This window comes from Thermobia domestica, chromosome 16 (genome assembly GCF_964235325.1).
Source record: "Thermobia domestica chromosome 16, izTheDome1.hap1.1, whole genome shotgun sequence".
NCBI lineage: Eukaryota > Metazoa > Arthropoda > Insecta > Zygentoma > Lepismatidae > Thermobia > Thermobia domestica.
Window position 1 is genome coordinate 89,201,609 of NC_137469.1, and position 16,438 is coordinate 89,218,046.

The 16,438-nt window shown below is 35.1% G+C and overlaps 1 protein-coding gene and 1 long non-coding RNA gene across 2 annotated transcripts in view; one reads left to right on the plus strand and one right to left on the minus strand.

The window, feature by feature from the left end:
* Positions 1-16,438, plus strand: part of stan (Protocadherin-like wing polarity protein stan) — a 113,541-nt gene that overhangs the window by 94,659 nt on the left and 2,444 nt on the right. Inside the window, exons 35-37 of the mRNA XM_081742734.1 lie at positions 1,673-1,864; positions 2,967-3,170; positions 5,010-5,181. Coding sequence (XP_081598860.1) covers positions 1,673-1,864; positions 2,967-3,170; positions 5,010-5,181 — 568 coding nt within the window. The remainder of the gene's footprint in view (positions 1-1,672; positions 1,865-2,966; positions 3,171-5,009; positions 5,182-16,438) is intronic.
* Positions 9,212-16,438, minus strand: part of LOC145673237 (uncharacterized) — a 29,456-nt gene continuing 22,229 nt past the window's right edge. The window contains exon 2 of the long non-coding RNA XR_014128735.1: positions 9,212-16,242. This is a non-coding gene — a long non-coding RNA (uncharacterized LOC145673237). The remainder of the gene's footprint in view (positions 16,243-16,438) is intronic.

Here is a 16,438-nt window from a genome sequence, read left to right on the forward strand (position 1 = left end):
GACTATATCTTCAAACCTGAATGCTCTATGTAAGTGAGTGGGGAACTCTTGAAATCTCTTGCTTTCGTTTCTAATCAATGGCAAAACCCTAAATGGAAAACATTTCCTATTTTCGTCACCAGTTTGACCTTTCAGTATCTCAAGACTCACAAAGAAATTTATTTTACCATTCTGGCAACCGCGACTCTTCCAATCTCCTCTATTTCTGAACTACAGTCCTATAAGCTAAGCCGGAGAAACACGAAGACCTCTTTCTGAATACATTAACGATACCCTGTAATGCCTAGATTGCTTCATTTACTCGTATCTGAACACAGAGATAAACATTATTTCCCCTTGATGATTACAGTGCTAAAAGCAGAGCCACCACCACTATTATTATTTCTTAATATTGGATACGACTTTACTGCTTTTGGACAATGGGTAATCATTTTCAACTTTGACATCAGGAATGGATTAATCATTGAGCAAAATAACCACGTGCTTAGGGAAGGGAGCACCACAGAAATTTTTCGTAGCTAATGTCCATGGTCCATATGGTTCAATACTGCAAATGAGGCAGCTGAACCAGGGCCTACAAAAAGGGCTCTCACATTGAGTGATTACATACAGATGTATACAATAATTAGAAGTGCACTCACAGAGTGCACATTCCGGCAAGAGTCATGAAATCGAAGGAAAAAGTATCCTTTCATATAGCCTAAATTAATGCAGGAGAAGCTTCATATACAGTCTATGAAATTTTTATACTTTCTGTACATCAGTAAAAATGAGAAGAAAACATACTCAGAGAAATAATAAAATACATTATTATTATTATTATTATTATTATTATTATTATTATTATTATTATTATTATTATTATTATTATTATTATTATTATTATTATTATTATTGCCATCATCATCAGGAACAGAACGCAGATAAAATAGGATAAAATGTTGGCAGAGGTGAAAACAAAGGTATATATATGTGTTGTAATCCGGGAATCAAGAATCCATCTATCTTGATTCTTGGTGGACAGAATATTCAGTGATTAGGTTACTTAAGATATTTAGAGTCGTTCGTAGACGGAGGAAGAAATAATATTGATAGGACAGTCATAAATCAAAGGCGAGTTTTTAAAATGATGTATATTGATGTACACTCATGTCCAAAATTATTGTCACATGTCTATAAATATGTTGTAGAAATATAATTTGATAACGAATTCGCTCGGTATTCTTATAATGTTAGTATGTGTATAATCGACAAAGACATGTATGTGGCAAATTCATGTCAAAAGAGTAGTAAATAAGAACAGTAAAACGAAAATAAAACTTTCTTGTTCATTTAACAACATTTTGTTTTACTCATTCTAATTTTTGTATTTATAATTCTTTACCTATGAAATTTACCACAAATATACAGTACATTTCTTCATTATGCACATAGTATCAGTATTAAAAGCGCCCTGCAAAATCATTATCAAATTATATTCTTACAAGAAGACAGTTATAAATATGCGACAATCATTTTGGACATGAGTGTACAATCACCATCTGTGTGAGAGTTGAAAATTTATAAATCAATGGTGTTATATTACTTAAGCATGATAAATAGTTATTTCTTGCTGAATCATTTTCAGATATTACGACTGAATTATTTACTTGATATTTCTTTCCCATTCAAGGTGTGTCAACAATGGCTCCACCAGTTCCGTCGTATATGCCAAACATTTCAGCAGATCCTCCAGGGACTCCTCGCTCTTTGAACATGTCCCCAGCACTGAACGTTATGAATTCGTCGCTATTTCCTAATTTAAAACCTATTTATGCACCACGGTGGTCAAGTCAACTACCTGAAGCATTTCTCACTACAGGATGTAAGTATACATATGTGTATAAATCTCTCAATAAGTTTCCGTAGGTACTAGCCTGTGTTTATACTTTTCCATTATATATACACCAGGGTGTCTATCAGTCAGGGAATTTGCAGGGTCAGGGAAAATGTCAGGGAATTTCATTGTGTGTCAGGGAAAAATCTTTCCCAAGCTGTGAGGGGTGAAGGAATGCCACTAAAATAGTCATAAATTACAGGTAAATGAATTGGTTCGTTTGTACGTTTGTAGAATATTGTATAATCATATAAACAATGATGAGAACTTACAGTTCACTTTAAATATAAGTTATTTTTCGTGAGTTATACTAAGAAAAAAAGAATGACAGAGTAGGGGAAAATTATAATTTTGTCAGGGGAAAATGTCAGGGAGAGTCAAGGAATTTGATTATGCTTGCTTGGTACACACCCTGTATACGTAACTTTGGCCTTTGCTTTCATTAATAGGAAAAATAAACTAATGTAATCTCTACACTTTATTAAGTACTTACAACAAACACAAGGGCGCCGATCCTGGGGGGCCGAGGTGGCCCGGGGCCCCAAAGCTCATGTGGGCCCCTTATTGTATTTAAGAATATACCATATTTGGCATAATTTGAATGCAATTTGTCTTAAAATCCTCATATATGCCTTCTGCATCTGAATGGGCCCCCCAAATTTACGGAGAAATCGGCGCCCTTGAACAAGCATATTATGAAATTGCTCTTTTTTTTTTATTTATTCTAGTCCCATATGAATGTTTATTATTATCATTTTGCAGAAAGACCATAATTATTTGTATGTTACCTAAATTAGTCCTCTTATTTCGAAATAATTGAGAAAGATCTTGTAAGAAGTATGTATTCACATTTCCTGATGATTGTATCTTATCTGCAATAAATATAGACACGACATCCAATGTAGACTTCCTTTCTTGCTTCGTGTGTGTCATGCATCATGGTCTCCAAATGTTGAAAAGTGTAGCATTCTGATTAGCACTGAAGATAAAAGCTGTTTTAACAAATCTTTATTTTCATTGAAAAAAAAAAAAAAAAAAAAGTAATTTAAATCAGAAGACGTTGTTAGTAAGCTTATGCTTGTCTTTGTAGTAGGTGACCCTATCCGATCGAGTCAGTGGTCAGGAGGCCAATGCTCAACTCCTACTGCATCAGATAACGAAGCACCAACTGCACCAAGTGAATCTATGAACCATAAACTAGTCGCTTCTCAGGAGAATTTCCAAGATTTGGATGCGGGGATGGAGGCAGAGGAAAAACACCACATCGGAGACAAATATTTATTCCCTTATACAGGTAAGGAAACGACATAAAGTAAAGACTGGAGACTGTTTGTAACAGATGAAAGTTTCATTAGGTTAAGTGTATTTGTACACAGAAATCCATTAAAATTCGGACAGGTAACGAAAAATCTTACTACAGGATGCTGCAGAAAGAAATGAAATGAAATCTTTGAGTTTTACGTCCCACGATTATGCCGGTTAGGCTAAAGGAGACGGTGATGATGAGAAATGAATGAAATGGTGGAATGAAGAAAGTGGAAGGAAACGGGAGAACCCCGAGAAAACCCACGCACACAGTGTTTGTCCACCACAAAGTTCACTTGGCGAGGGCTGGGATCGAACCCGGGACCCCAAGCACCAGAGGTGAACGCTCTACCACTGAGCCACCGCGGCCCCTGCTGCAGAAAGGACTCCCCTACTTGGGACGCTAATAAATTCAAAACCAAAGAAGACACTACATTTTATTACTATTATTCTTATTATTGGAAAATACAGTTTTTTTTTTTTTTTTTTTTAATAACAAAAAGACACTCAAATGGTGCCCTCGAATTATTAATACAAAATTACAAAGCGTTCGCGAAATGCATGCTGCTGATGACCCACCATTCTTGATAAACTCTTGCACAACAAAGGCACGATTGTCTCCCAACCACACTCTGGTGTACACTGAAAACAGCATGTACATGTTGTTCGACTACATGCTCCCCACCGCAAGCTGTATCCCACCCAAATCGCTGAGTTCTTTCTGCCGCACGCTGTATAAATCAATGTAAGGTAACAAAAATGTTTGTAATAGATAAAGTTAAGCAGTATATTTTATACGATGTTTCAGAATTGTGAAAAAACGCATCTAAGTAAGTACCACTAATACTATATAGACCATATAGTTTCAGCGGCAAACCTTTGTCATCATCAGTGGAATGAAGAAATTTAATCTCAAGACTGCACAGTATGGAAAGTAATCTTATTATCTTCAACTTCTTCGAACTAAAATTACACTGTTGATAGGGGTAAAAACTTGTATCTCTTGAATTATGTGTCACTGATAAAGAAAAAAGGAAGAATAAAATAATGTTTAAAATTTGCAAGTATGAATAATGGAAAATTTGCAAGTAAGCACTTATAGGTAACATGACGGGCAACTGTAATATTTATAATTCAAGGGATTCAAGTTTTCGTTCATAATGTGAGGTATTCTGTATGTGTTTCTTCGTCTCCACTAATAATAACGGAGGTTTGCTATTGAAATCGTATAGTCTGTGTTGTATTTGAAAATGAAATGAAATGAAATCTTTGAGTTTTACATCCCACGGTTATGCCGGTTAGGCTAAAGGGGACGGTGATGATGAGTGATGAATGAAATGGTGGAATGAAGAAAGTGGGAGGAAACGGGAGAACCACGAGAAAACCCACGCACACGGTGTTTGTCCACCACAAAGTTCACTTGGCGGGGGCTGGGATCGAACCCGGGACCCCAAACACCAGAGGTGAACGCTCTACCAGTGAGCCACCAAGGCCCCTTGTATTTGAAAGTGATACTTAATATTCAGTCTCTTTAAGCTATGACCCTTTACAAATATTAATATATGTTAATTGTGTTAAGTATTTGGAATAAGTGGTTATAGAATGCAACAATTTATGAAATGTCCAACTTGAATGTCTCATATTGTTATTAACTTTCATATGTGTGCAAAGATAGAGAATGCAAAATTTAGTGAAATGTTGTGAACATAAAATGTAAATAATTTACCGTAATTTGGTAAGTTTGTCTATGAAATACTAAGTGTCCAGTAATTTCATTTCAATGTATGGAAGACTTATTGTAAAGTGGAATCGTTTTGTTCTGTTTTAGATGAGCCGCAAAATGGATACACCGTCCCCATGTCGAGCCGTATGGTATCGACGTCCTACAATGACGTTAATCATCCTAGTGACGGAATACCAGGAAGTCCAAGTCCGCTGCTTCCCAATCCCCATGGAATGTTAGTCCCTCCATTAACATCTACGAACATTTCAGAGTCAGAGTAAGTGTTCAATATTTTCATTTTATCATTTACCTATAGAATGCTTATAATTTTCTGCAAGCTGTTACACAATATAATAATTTTAGTGGCTTTACCCGATACTAAGATCTCCCTCGTGGCTATGTTGATAGCGTGTACGTTTTCGGCGCGGGAGACCCGGGTTTGATTCCCGGCGGGAGCTCGTGTGGTTCAGATCCCATATTAAGCTGTAGGTCCGTGTTTCACATAGCCTCACTGCTTAAAGGGACGCTAAACTCAAATCAAAATGCTAGATACTCATTGATGTAAGATTTCAAGTGTAAAAGCGACCTTTCAGACCTCTATGCTATATAGCAGGGCTGGCCAACTTGTTCTCTAGTCTGATGACTTTTTTTACCCTTATGAACAGAAAAGCTGAACATCTTTGCCTTACTTCCACTCAGCTAATTACAGAGTATTGAAATATCCATACGTGTATACTGTAATGGAATATCTCTAAAGGACGAACAATAACACGTTTTCTGTGCCCCACTTTCTGTTCCTTTTAGATCCACGGTGGCGAAATCGCAAGAGCATCTACTTAGCAATCGGACAGCCGAGTTCTATCCCTGCCGAGTTATTATTATTATTATTATTATTATTATTAACTAACAAGCTAACTAACTAACTGTGTCCTATGGAACTCAGAAGTTCAATGCCGCGTTCACAAAAGCTCTCTATTGACTTCTATCCTTATCCAATTGGATCCAGTCTCTACTTTGTATTCCTATTTCTGCGAAATCCATCTTAATATTGTCCTTCCATCTGCGCCCAGGTCTTCCTAATGGTTGTTTTCCGATTGGACTTCCAGTTAAAATTTTGAAAGCGTTGCTATTTTTTTTTTTTTCCATTTGGCTACATGATCTGCCTACCTGAATCTTCTGGATTTGATGACCCTAGCAATGTTTGGTAAACGGTATAAATTATTATTTCTAAAGTTAACTTTGTTATATTTTTTCCTGTGGTAGCAACTGAGTATAGCTAGATATTTGAAAAAGAACATATTGTTATGCAAAACAGTTAAGAAGGGTATAAGTATGCCCTTTCTATATTTTTATTTGTCTTACCAATTTTATATATATTGTCCCATCATCATTTTTGTAATTCTTTTGAATTTCAAAATATTATCACTTCAAAATATATTGTCACAAAAAATACAAAGCCCAAAATACAAGTCTTATTTGCATTTACAGGGAAAAAAGCCTGTTGCCTCGTAATCTATAACAATGTAGCAGCTGTTGGTATGTGTTGGTCGAGTCTTAGCTAAGTTAATCTTTGAGTATGCTTATAAAAACATAATCAATATTTGTGACGGCTTTTGTTGTATTTTCGGCCCCACATGTATAATATTTGTATTACTTGTTTTTTTAAAAAAGTATTATTAAGAAAACATATGTAATTAATAATATTTTTTTCTTTTTTCCGTGTTCGCTTATCCCAGAGATGAGGTGAGTATTTGTTTTTTAACATGTAATTCGTTGTGTCTTTCACAAGCACAGAAAATTGAGCATGGTGGTTGCACAACATAATGTAAGCACGATATCCTATGTCACGTGGTATGTTACGCATGTATTTGTTAAGCTTTCATGTTATTATGTATGTAAATATTCTCGCATAGGACTGTGGATTGTTTCCCGTGGTTGCTGGTGTGTTGCAAGAAACGTTAAATGTGTGTCTAACGTACGGTGTAGCAAGTAGGGGAGAACTGTTTCAGTGCTGTTCAGCTGCTAGAAACTCTCTGTCCATCTTTTTCAGGCTTTTTATGAAGTTGTTTATGTTTCTTACTTCAGAACGTTGTTTCTTACTATATAATCTATTGCGATCACTTTCGCAGATTGATTCTGTTGTTAGTCTAGATATTTTACTGCAGATTCTTCACTTCAGCAAAATTAGTTATTAGTAAGATTGTTTGCTTCCTATATTTTAAGTGGAGAGGAAAAAAAAGCCAAAATCTTTGAAGAAATGATTGTCTTATTTAGGTACCACACTTGTTTTCCTGCATTGAATTGTATGATTTCTTTTACAACATTTAGTACTTACGAGTTTGTTCAATCGAGAGTTGGCTGTACTGATTGTCTTGGAAGCTGATATTGCATTGGTTGCCAGCAGATGTAAGTTATGCAACCCAATAGATCGTAAGTGCCATTTTGCTTCCCTAACCATCTTACCAAGTGCATGAAAGTTATATATCTTGTATGCATTTTACGGATCGCATAAATTCAAACAGGAAGGCACGTAAAACATACCATAAATCAAGAAACGAATACAAAACCATTTCTGTTTTTATATAAAATTTCGGTTACATCTTGTGTTCTCCGTTCGGGAAATATCTTATTGTAGTCAGATACTTTATTAGAACCTAGTGAGAGTTCAGTTTATAAAATTAAAGCCGTAAACGGCCATTTTGGGCATGACGTCAGCTTAACACAGTAGTAAAAGCTCATTATTCTCGGAAATTGTTCTTCCTTTAGTGTTATATCGTGGCAGTGTGTTTAAATTAGGGAACTTGAGATAGAGTTTTAAGTCCCGCGCTTCACTTCTCGAATTGTAATGACCTCAATAAACTATCTAAGAAGATACGTGGAATAAATATATAGGATTAGTTTCCACAGATATAAGCCAGATCGTAAATAGTCTAATTAGCTGAGTAAGAGTAACAGGGAAGGATTAGATTTTTAGACAGTTTGTAGCGTATAACATCCTGGCTCAATCTGCGCAAACTAAGTCTAAGTTTATAAATAAATACAACTGGAACAAATATAACTCAACTTCTATTTCATGCTTAAACCGTAAATTATAATTTTGTTGCATGAAATATATTACAGTTTTGACAGTTATTTCTAATCCTAAAACAATTATGTCGTTGAACGATACTCTAATGGTTCTACTAATAATTCGTTGGAGCTAGATAACCCACTGTCTTGTTACTTTGCTGTAGAATGACTATTTTCTTTGATTTTTCCATGTTTCTTCTCCTTAGAACATGGTAATTAAATATTTTTTCTTGTTACAATGAAAAAAAAGTGGGACATATTGTATTTTTTTTTTAATAAAATGTTCCAAAAAGCTCAACATTTCTCCGTATCTGATAATATCTATAACGTGAACACTTTAACTACAACAAGAGTTTCTTGTGAAGCATCACTGATCAGATATTCGGCAATGGCTACTGCTGCTGCAGAAACAGCTTACAACATACGTGTATACGTTTGGTAATAGTTCGTGGTTGTTAAAGGTTTCGTGGTGAATTGCAATTGACAGTAATAAGGTACGGAAATTTATCTAGTAAATTAAAAGAATATTCCTAGCACACAAATTTCATTACATTAGATAATACTACTTCCTTCCCAGCAAATATCTTTACTTTTTCAGTAGTTTAAAAGAGAGAAAATGAAAATAAGTAAATTTCAATGGATAGCTCCGAGGGAGGGATTATATATATATATATATATATATATATATATATATATATATATATATATATATATATATATATATATATATATATATATATATATATATATATATGGAAATATCATTCTAAAGTTACTATAGTATTATTCTAAAGTTGTTTAACATATCTTTGAGTAGGATTTTTTCTTCTTAAATTCTTACGTGTTGAAGCCTTATCTTTCACTTCATGTAGAATGCCACATTACCAAGACTTTTTTTCTCTCTTCCATTTATCGTTTCTTTAAGATGTAGATAAATGCATATGTTAAAGCACACAGAAGTTTTAGTGAAAAATTATTTTCGTATGTGCTCTATTTTATCTAAACTTCACCCTTGTGAGTGCGGTTTCTTATTTCTGATGATGACGTACGAACAGAGCGCCTCATTCTTATACTTGATAAAAATAGGATAGCGAATGAAATTGATTATTTTGAATCCTAACATTGGGTCTTTCGTGATGCTTGGATTTTTTAATTAAACGATATCATTTTGAAGGCATGGAATCCGTTAAGTAGCATCTGTGTTTTCATACGTGTAGAACAAAAACACAAATTTACACACTACGTGTTCTTTGTAGTTTGAAGAGTATCGTATCTGGTTTATAGTGTTTTTCTTTATATTTGTGTCCGTAATGCTGTGTCATAGGACTGCTATTATTTCTTTTTGCTGTTAATTATTCTTTCTTTTACTGAAATTGGTAGTGACTAGGTGCTCTCTTTTCGTCGGCATGTTTTCGTTGCATTGGCTTTCAGTTGAATGTATCAGAAGCACATTACGTATCGTAGGTATGCTGTCTTTATGTTCTCACACGGGAGGGTCCCACAAGTTGTCCCTAAAATTTGATTGCCACATAGCACATCTGATAGAGCACCATGAGAAATGAACACGAACAAAATTTAAGGTGCTATGGACCAGAAGGATAGGAGCTACGGGGATTCAAAATTTGAATATCCAAAGAATTATATCATGGAATTATGCAGGTTTAAAGTAAATATCTTGAAAACCGTTAAAGCAATTAAAACAAAAGTTGCCAATGTAATGAGAACAAAATGCTCTATCGAAAACAATAAACATTGTTGCCATAGGTGAAGCAGTGTTGCTAACTCAGCATAAAAATATTTTATTATAAATAGCACTATATACAAGTGTGCACAGATTTAAAATGCACTATTATTACTAAACATAACAGTGAAGTGTAGTGGTACAGTGTTGCACACTGTTGGAGCTACGTGTGCTGAAAATGTACGGTGGAGAAGTCTGATATGTGGCAACAACTGGTAATAAAGGAATCTGGGTCTCATGCTATGAATTTAGTTCAAATGTATAACACAGATAGTATACCATAGCAAAATGTCAGCAATGTTACAAAATATTGATGCATTTGAAAAACGAAATTGAGTGATGCAATTTTTACGGATCCTGTGTCAGCTTCGAAGCTATATAGGAGTGCAAAATAGGATCCGAATCACTATGAAAGAGAAAGATAACAATGAAATGTAAGGTGAAAAGTACTACAAAAACATGTCCGAGGCGGGATTGGAACCCGCGATGCCTAATATGTCGGTTGTCTAGCCTTCTAAACAACACCGCTATCCGGTCCGACTAAAAACGAAATGAGGTAGTAACAAAATAATTATATTTCCAATGTGAATATGATAATATTAAGGTGCACAAACATAATCATATGGTATGTAGGAGAGGAAGTAAAAGAATATGTTACTTAACACGAAAGACACAAACCAAGAAAGCACTCTTCAAAGTATTGATAAGATAACCTGGAGAACCACTTTACAGAATTAGAAAACACGTGTTTCTTTCCTCGCGTGTATCATTTTCTTCTCGCGAGTTGTCTGCTTATTCATCGGGGCTACAGAAGTATATTGCAAAATCCTCACTTTTTTCTAATGCATTCTTTTATTACCCTTTGTTCCCACATATCAGACTTCTCCACTGTACATTTTCAGCACATGTTGCTCAAACAGCGTGCAACACTGTACCACTACACTTCACTGTTATGTTTAGTGATAATAGTGCATTTTAAATCTGTGCACACTATTTAAATGATGCTATTTAAAATAAAATGTTTTTATGCTGAGTTGGCAACACTGCTTCACCTATGGCAACAATGTTTATGGTTTTCGATAGGGCATTTTGATTTCATTATATTGTGGAACTTTTGTTTTGATTGCTTTAACGGTTTTCAAGATATTTACTTTAAACGTACATAATTCCATGATATAATTCTTTGGATATTCAAATTTTGAATCCCCGTAGCTCCTATCCTTCTGGTCTTCATAAAGACTCTATGGGTATTGAACCTACAGCTTAACATGAAAGCCCTTACCTCTGGTCTAGTGGTTCGCATCCGTCTTTGGAACATACGATTCAAACATACGATTCCTGGGTTCGATTCTAGGTTGGACGGCTGTGAAATTTGAATGCATGGTAGTTCGGATTGTACCTTAAACTGTAGATTCTTGTCTCATGTAGCCTTGACGCTGAAACGGACGCTAAAGTCCGACCCAACCAATTGAACACGAGCTCCTACCGAGAATCAAACCCAGATCTCTCACCCTGAAGTCGCATATGCTGACCATATAACCAAAAGGGAGCTCACCAGAGAAATTTTGTGTGGTAGGTATATCAGTGGTGTATCTAGCATCAACTGCACCTAGGAAATTCAATTTGTTTCATTGTTCTCCTTCACATCATCTGTCATGACCTGAAAAATTGAAAGTGTATTTCTTCAGTATGCTTAATGATAGACTTTCAGAGTTTCTACCATTGCACACCATCAAGTTTCATACTCCGACTTGAAACTTATGGGAACAGTAGTTTTCAGTTTTTGCCAGCGCTGTATTTAACGAATTAAGAATGCTTGTTGTTCAAGGAAACATGTGTAGAGAGCTTGTGATAACCAAAACACATTGCCATCAATAGGTTGTGTTTTGCTACATGTACACCCACCAAATTGATTGAGTGATTGTCTCAGTTTGCAAACATGGTAAGATATTCTTAATTTTTGGTTACAGCACTTCCATGGCTCTCTATCACAGCAGAGTTATCATAACAGTGGAACTGACAATCTCTTGTGTGCTTCGTCAGCCTCTAGTTGCTTCAAGATGACTTGAACCAAGCTTTCTTTTGTTTTATTTCTATAAAACCAAGGGAAACGTGTAGTGTTTCTTTTCTTAAAATCAATTTTTGCGTAGCGTATACTACTTCTGACATTCGCTCTTGGTGTGCCTGATTAGAAGTGGAGTCAAATATTAAGGCATAGTACTAGCTTTATAGTCCCTTTTCAGAAGTATGTACTGAACAGGATGAGTTCATTCTAAATACTGGGAGAAAGTTAAGATTTCTATCCAGGAAGATATTTTGCTCGAAGTACATGTTCCTTCAAAATTGGATCGAAAAATTAAAATAGTTTAACCCTTTAGTGGGCAGTGGTGCTCTCAAGCAACATCGCATTCTATTGCGTAATCCGCATGAATTATAACTTCAGTGATCATTTAATTGGTGTTATTGCTTTCATACAATATTCATATACATGATTTGCGGGTCGCTTCTTTAGATACTTCTAATTTTCGTCAACAGGGAATAGTCAAATTTAGTATTGTAGAAGCTTTATCTCCTCTGCGTTCCGCGAAAGTTTTTTATTTTTTTTTTAATTTTTTTATTTTTTTTAAAATTTATTTGTGGTTTCTTGCTCTGTAGGAAAATATTTCAACGAAACTCTTGGTAATTACTGAGAGTATTCTTATGATATTTTACCATAATAGGGCAATGCTGCTCAGTAGCTACACATAAAACCTATTTTATGGCAATGTTGCTTTGAAATAAACACCCTTTATTTTGTAACCAAAGTACAAAAATACTTTTAAAATTACGAAATTATGATCAGGAATACATAGTTCAAACCAGGAAAATAAACTAAATATTTTAATGGCAATGCTATCAATGCTTGCCCATTAAAGGGTTAATTAATACCTGGAAGTTACCTACGTTTGAGTCTTCGTTAATCTAAAGTGATTCTCTTTGTCCTTGTACTGTGAACTTTGTGTCAAGGAATTTTACGCAATGGGGTAATATTCTCTTCAATATATTATGCCACTTTTCTTTTTTCCTTGAAATCTGCGTTTCAAGTTCTACATCAATGTATCTGTAGTTTCTCTGTTTTAAAAATTTCTGTCCATTGGTTGAAGGAAGCATATGTCTTAGCATTTTCATTAACGCCAATTCTTTCAGGTGCCTTCCAATGATATCCCTTTTCCTTTGTAGAATAACAAGGTTTCATTGCGGATACTTTCGCATTTAAAATTGAAATTTGTCCATTTTCTGAAACTTCTCAATGTTTTATAAACGCTAAACGATAACAGAGTATGAGACAACAAATCTCTGTTTCTTTCAACTTTCTTTATTTAGATGGTCCTAATGATATATATCTATTGGGACGCTATTATGGGCGACAAACAGTGAGATGTCAGTTAACAACAATGTACGCCGTCGAATTCAAGTGGGTCACAGAAGGTAAAGCTAATCGAATGTGATCAGAGAATCTGACAGTTGTGGAAGTTATGATACCAAGCGCATTGAAAATCATCAAGTTACTTATCTGGGTCCTAGCTATTATTTGCTCCGGCTGGCATGACATTTTTGCGCCCATCTGGCAGACCCAGGGCGCGTTCCCTGCTTGTTTCACCGTAGATACGCTTCTTGGGTATATGTACTATTGACTTCGCCGTACACACAGACACAAGAGTTGTTAACATTTTATAATACTTCGTTTCATATCAATGTAACCAGTGAACTTTTGTACTATCTGCTTTATATTCTGTGATATTAATCTGTACTTCATTCTGTAAATGAGTTTCATTTAGCATTGCCTTGCAGTTAGTATCTCAACAATCACATAGGTACATAGGTGTTAACACATCTCGCTTTAGAAGTAGGTAGGGTTTGCATTTATTATTTAACAAATTGTTATATTGTTAATAAACGTGAACTGTATTTAGCTGAATTAACAGTTTTTCGAAACCCTTTTCAAGACTCAGCTTATTTTGAATATATAGTTCTCTATGTAGATCTACTGTATGCGTCAGCAGTTTCTATTACAGTTGTGTGCGGCATCTTCGGAACATTGCATGCAAGAATAATAGTTGGATTGCAGCTAAACGCGGAAGCATTGAAACGCCGAAAACAATTTAATTTATATAGTCTCATTATTCAAAACTAATACAGTATATATATATATAAGATGTATTTGACAAGTACAATTGAAACATAAAAATCGAAAGAGAAAAAAACTGGTTAGAAGCTTCTGGTCTAACATTAACACAGGTTTTATTTTAACAAAGAAGTATGCTCTTATGCTTCATTAAAAGCATAAGTTATTATTTACATAGTATTTTCTAGTGATACGATTATGGTAATTAGCGTAATTTCTCATTTCTCATATGTGATAACGTCTTTCAGTTCTTGAATAGTTTTAGATCGATTCTTGTACACCACACCTCACCCCTCCTCCTCCTTCCCCGCAAAAGAAGCCTGTAGGTCTCTATATTGTCACCCACACGAGACACGTATTCAACCAAAAGCACTCGTTGCTCCGTTGTTAACATTGTGACACAAACTTGTATCGCTCGATACTCGACATAACTCTGACCAATCTTTGGGGACAGCAGTATCTTTATTGTGCATATACATCTCTGTTGGATTGAAGATTAAATAAAGTATAACCTCGTTGTTCATGTCTTTATCACAACAAAGCTAAAATACATGTTTCAACGTTTTTCTGGCAATAACAAAAACCTACCTTCATTGCGGAGAGACTCTTTGAACTAAAATTATATTCAAATTCGAATAATTAAACAAGAACAACTTGAACTAGGTACTTACTTTATACGCGTCAAATTATCATTAACGACTCCGAGATCAGTTTGCCAATTTGTTCTTGTCATACGTTGATTTTTATTTCTTTTACTTTTATTTTCTTCTTTAAACTTTTATTTTAATGAAAAAGACTAATGCGTTGCTACAAAAGAGGACGTCCAAGTGCATGTCCCAAGTAATGTGAGATATAATATTAATTTAGCTCCTTTGACTATGTTACGGAAGATAGGAAATCTTTTAGTTTTACGTCTCATAGTTATGCCGGCTAGGATAAGGCAGACGGTGATGATGAGAAATGAAGGAAATGGTGGAATGAATAAAGTGAGAGGAAACGGAAGAACCCCGAGAAAATCCACGCACATGGTGTTTGTCCACTACAAAATCCACTTGGCGCGAGCTGGGATCGAACCGACGACCCCATACGCCAGTTACGGAAGATAGGGTGCATTGGGAGAGATCAAGTAAAATTAGTGGAAACATCAATACTCTAACAACGATTTTATCATAAAGAGCAGATAACAGTAGTAATCTTTTAGATTCAGTAAAGTATTGATGGAGGATTAAAAATTAAAGAGAAATAGGATAGAAATCTTCCTTCTTTTCTTTCGTTCTTCGAAAACCAATGATGATGTTGAGATGTACCAGTTATTGTTAAGTACGTTTATATCTAAGTTTAGTAAGTTTTGTGCTCTTGAGTTTTTGAATATAAACATGTTACATCGAGAATAGAATGGCAGAATATGAACTGTTATTTATCGAGAATAGAATGGCAGAATATGAACTGTTATTTATTACGACTTAAAAAAAAATAGTAAATAATCGTCAACATGTTCCCCGTCTCTTCGGAGAAAAATAGATCACTATCTATCACAAAATACCTTTAAAGATTCAAATTAGTAACAGTACAAAAGAACAATAAAAATATCCTTAATTATTTTCCATGCTTTCCCTTTGTTTTAAACAGGAAAGTGTTAAGTACGTGAAGACTGCCTAACCGTATGTGCGTTTTTGTATTCCCTTTACTCGCAATATTTCGCTTTTATTTGGTTCTGAAGAGTTTCCCAGGAACAAATTTCGTAACAATGTTCTTTTGTATTACATTGCAGCTTTATTCTCCTTAGTGCCAGTTGAGAATTCGTCGTAGTCCTAAGCTTGGAAGTATTAAGATAAGTGGTGTGTGGGAAAAAAAAAAAAAAAAAGCTAAATAAATCAAGACTAACCTTATGAGTACAAGAGTATAAAGTAAGTGCATGAAACATGAAATCTACAGGGTGTATCAGAAGTAGTGATACACCTTTTAAGTGATCAGTACATTTTTATTATAAACAAGTATGGTATGAAACAAAATTGTAGGCACAGAGGAATGATGTAAAAATCAAGTGCTTTACAGTATCTAATCTCTATTCTCCATTTGGAGGTCCACCTGGCGGTCATTAATATCGATGCATGCCTGCATCCGGAAATGCACATTTCTGCACGCATCTGAGCTCATCTGATGCCTCTTGGCGTCAATTACATTACCAGTGCTATCGAAGGCTTTTGTTTATCCTTGTTATTGTCTTCCGCTGCGGCGCAGGATCACCGTACAGCTCCTTCATTCGACGCTGGGCTTCCGTAACGTTGTGTGCCTCAGAAAATAGGCGAACGCATTGGACATGTTTCTCAAGCGTCAGGCGAGCCGCCATTTTGTGTTGCCAACTGGAAAAAAAGGAAAAAACTCCATTACACCACAACACAAAGAAAACAAGAAACAAAGAAACAACAATATCGCGTAACCTACTGCACCTAAGAACTGAGTCACTACTTCTGGGACACCTTGTATAACATATTACAAAAAAATTATTAAATTGGTTTTGTTACTGTTTATAATGGAAAGAAACTTTTTATCATGAAA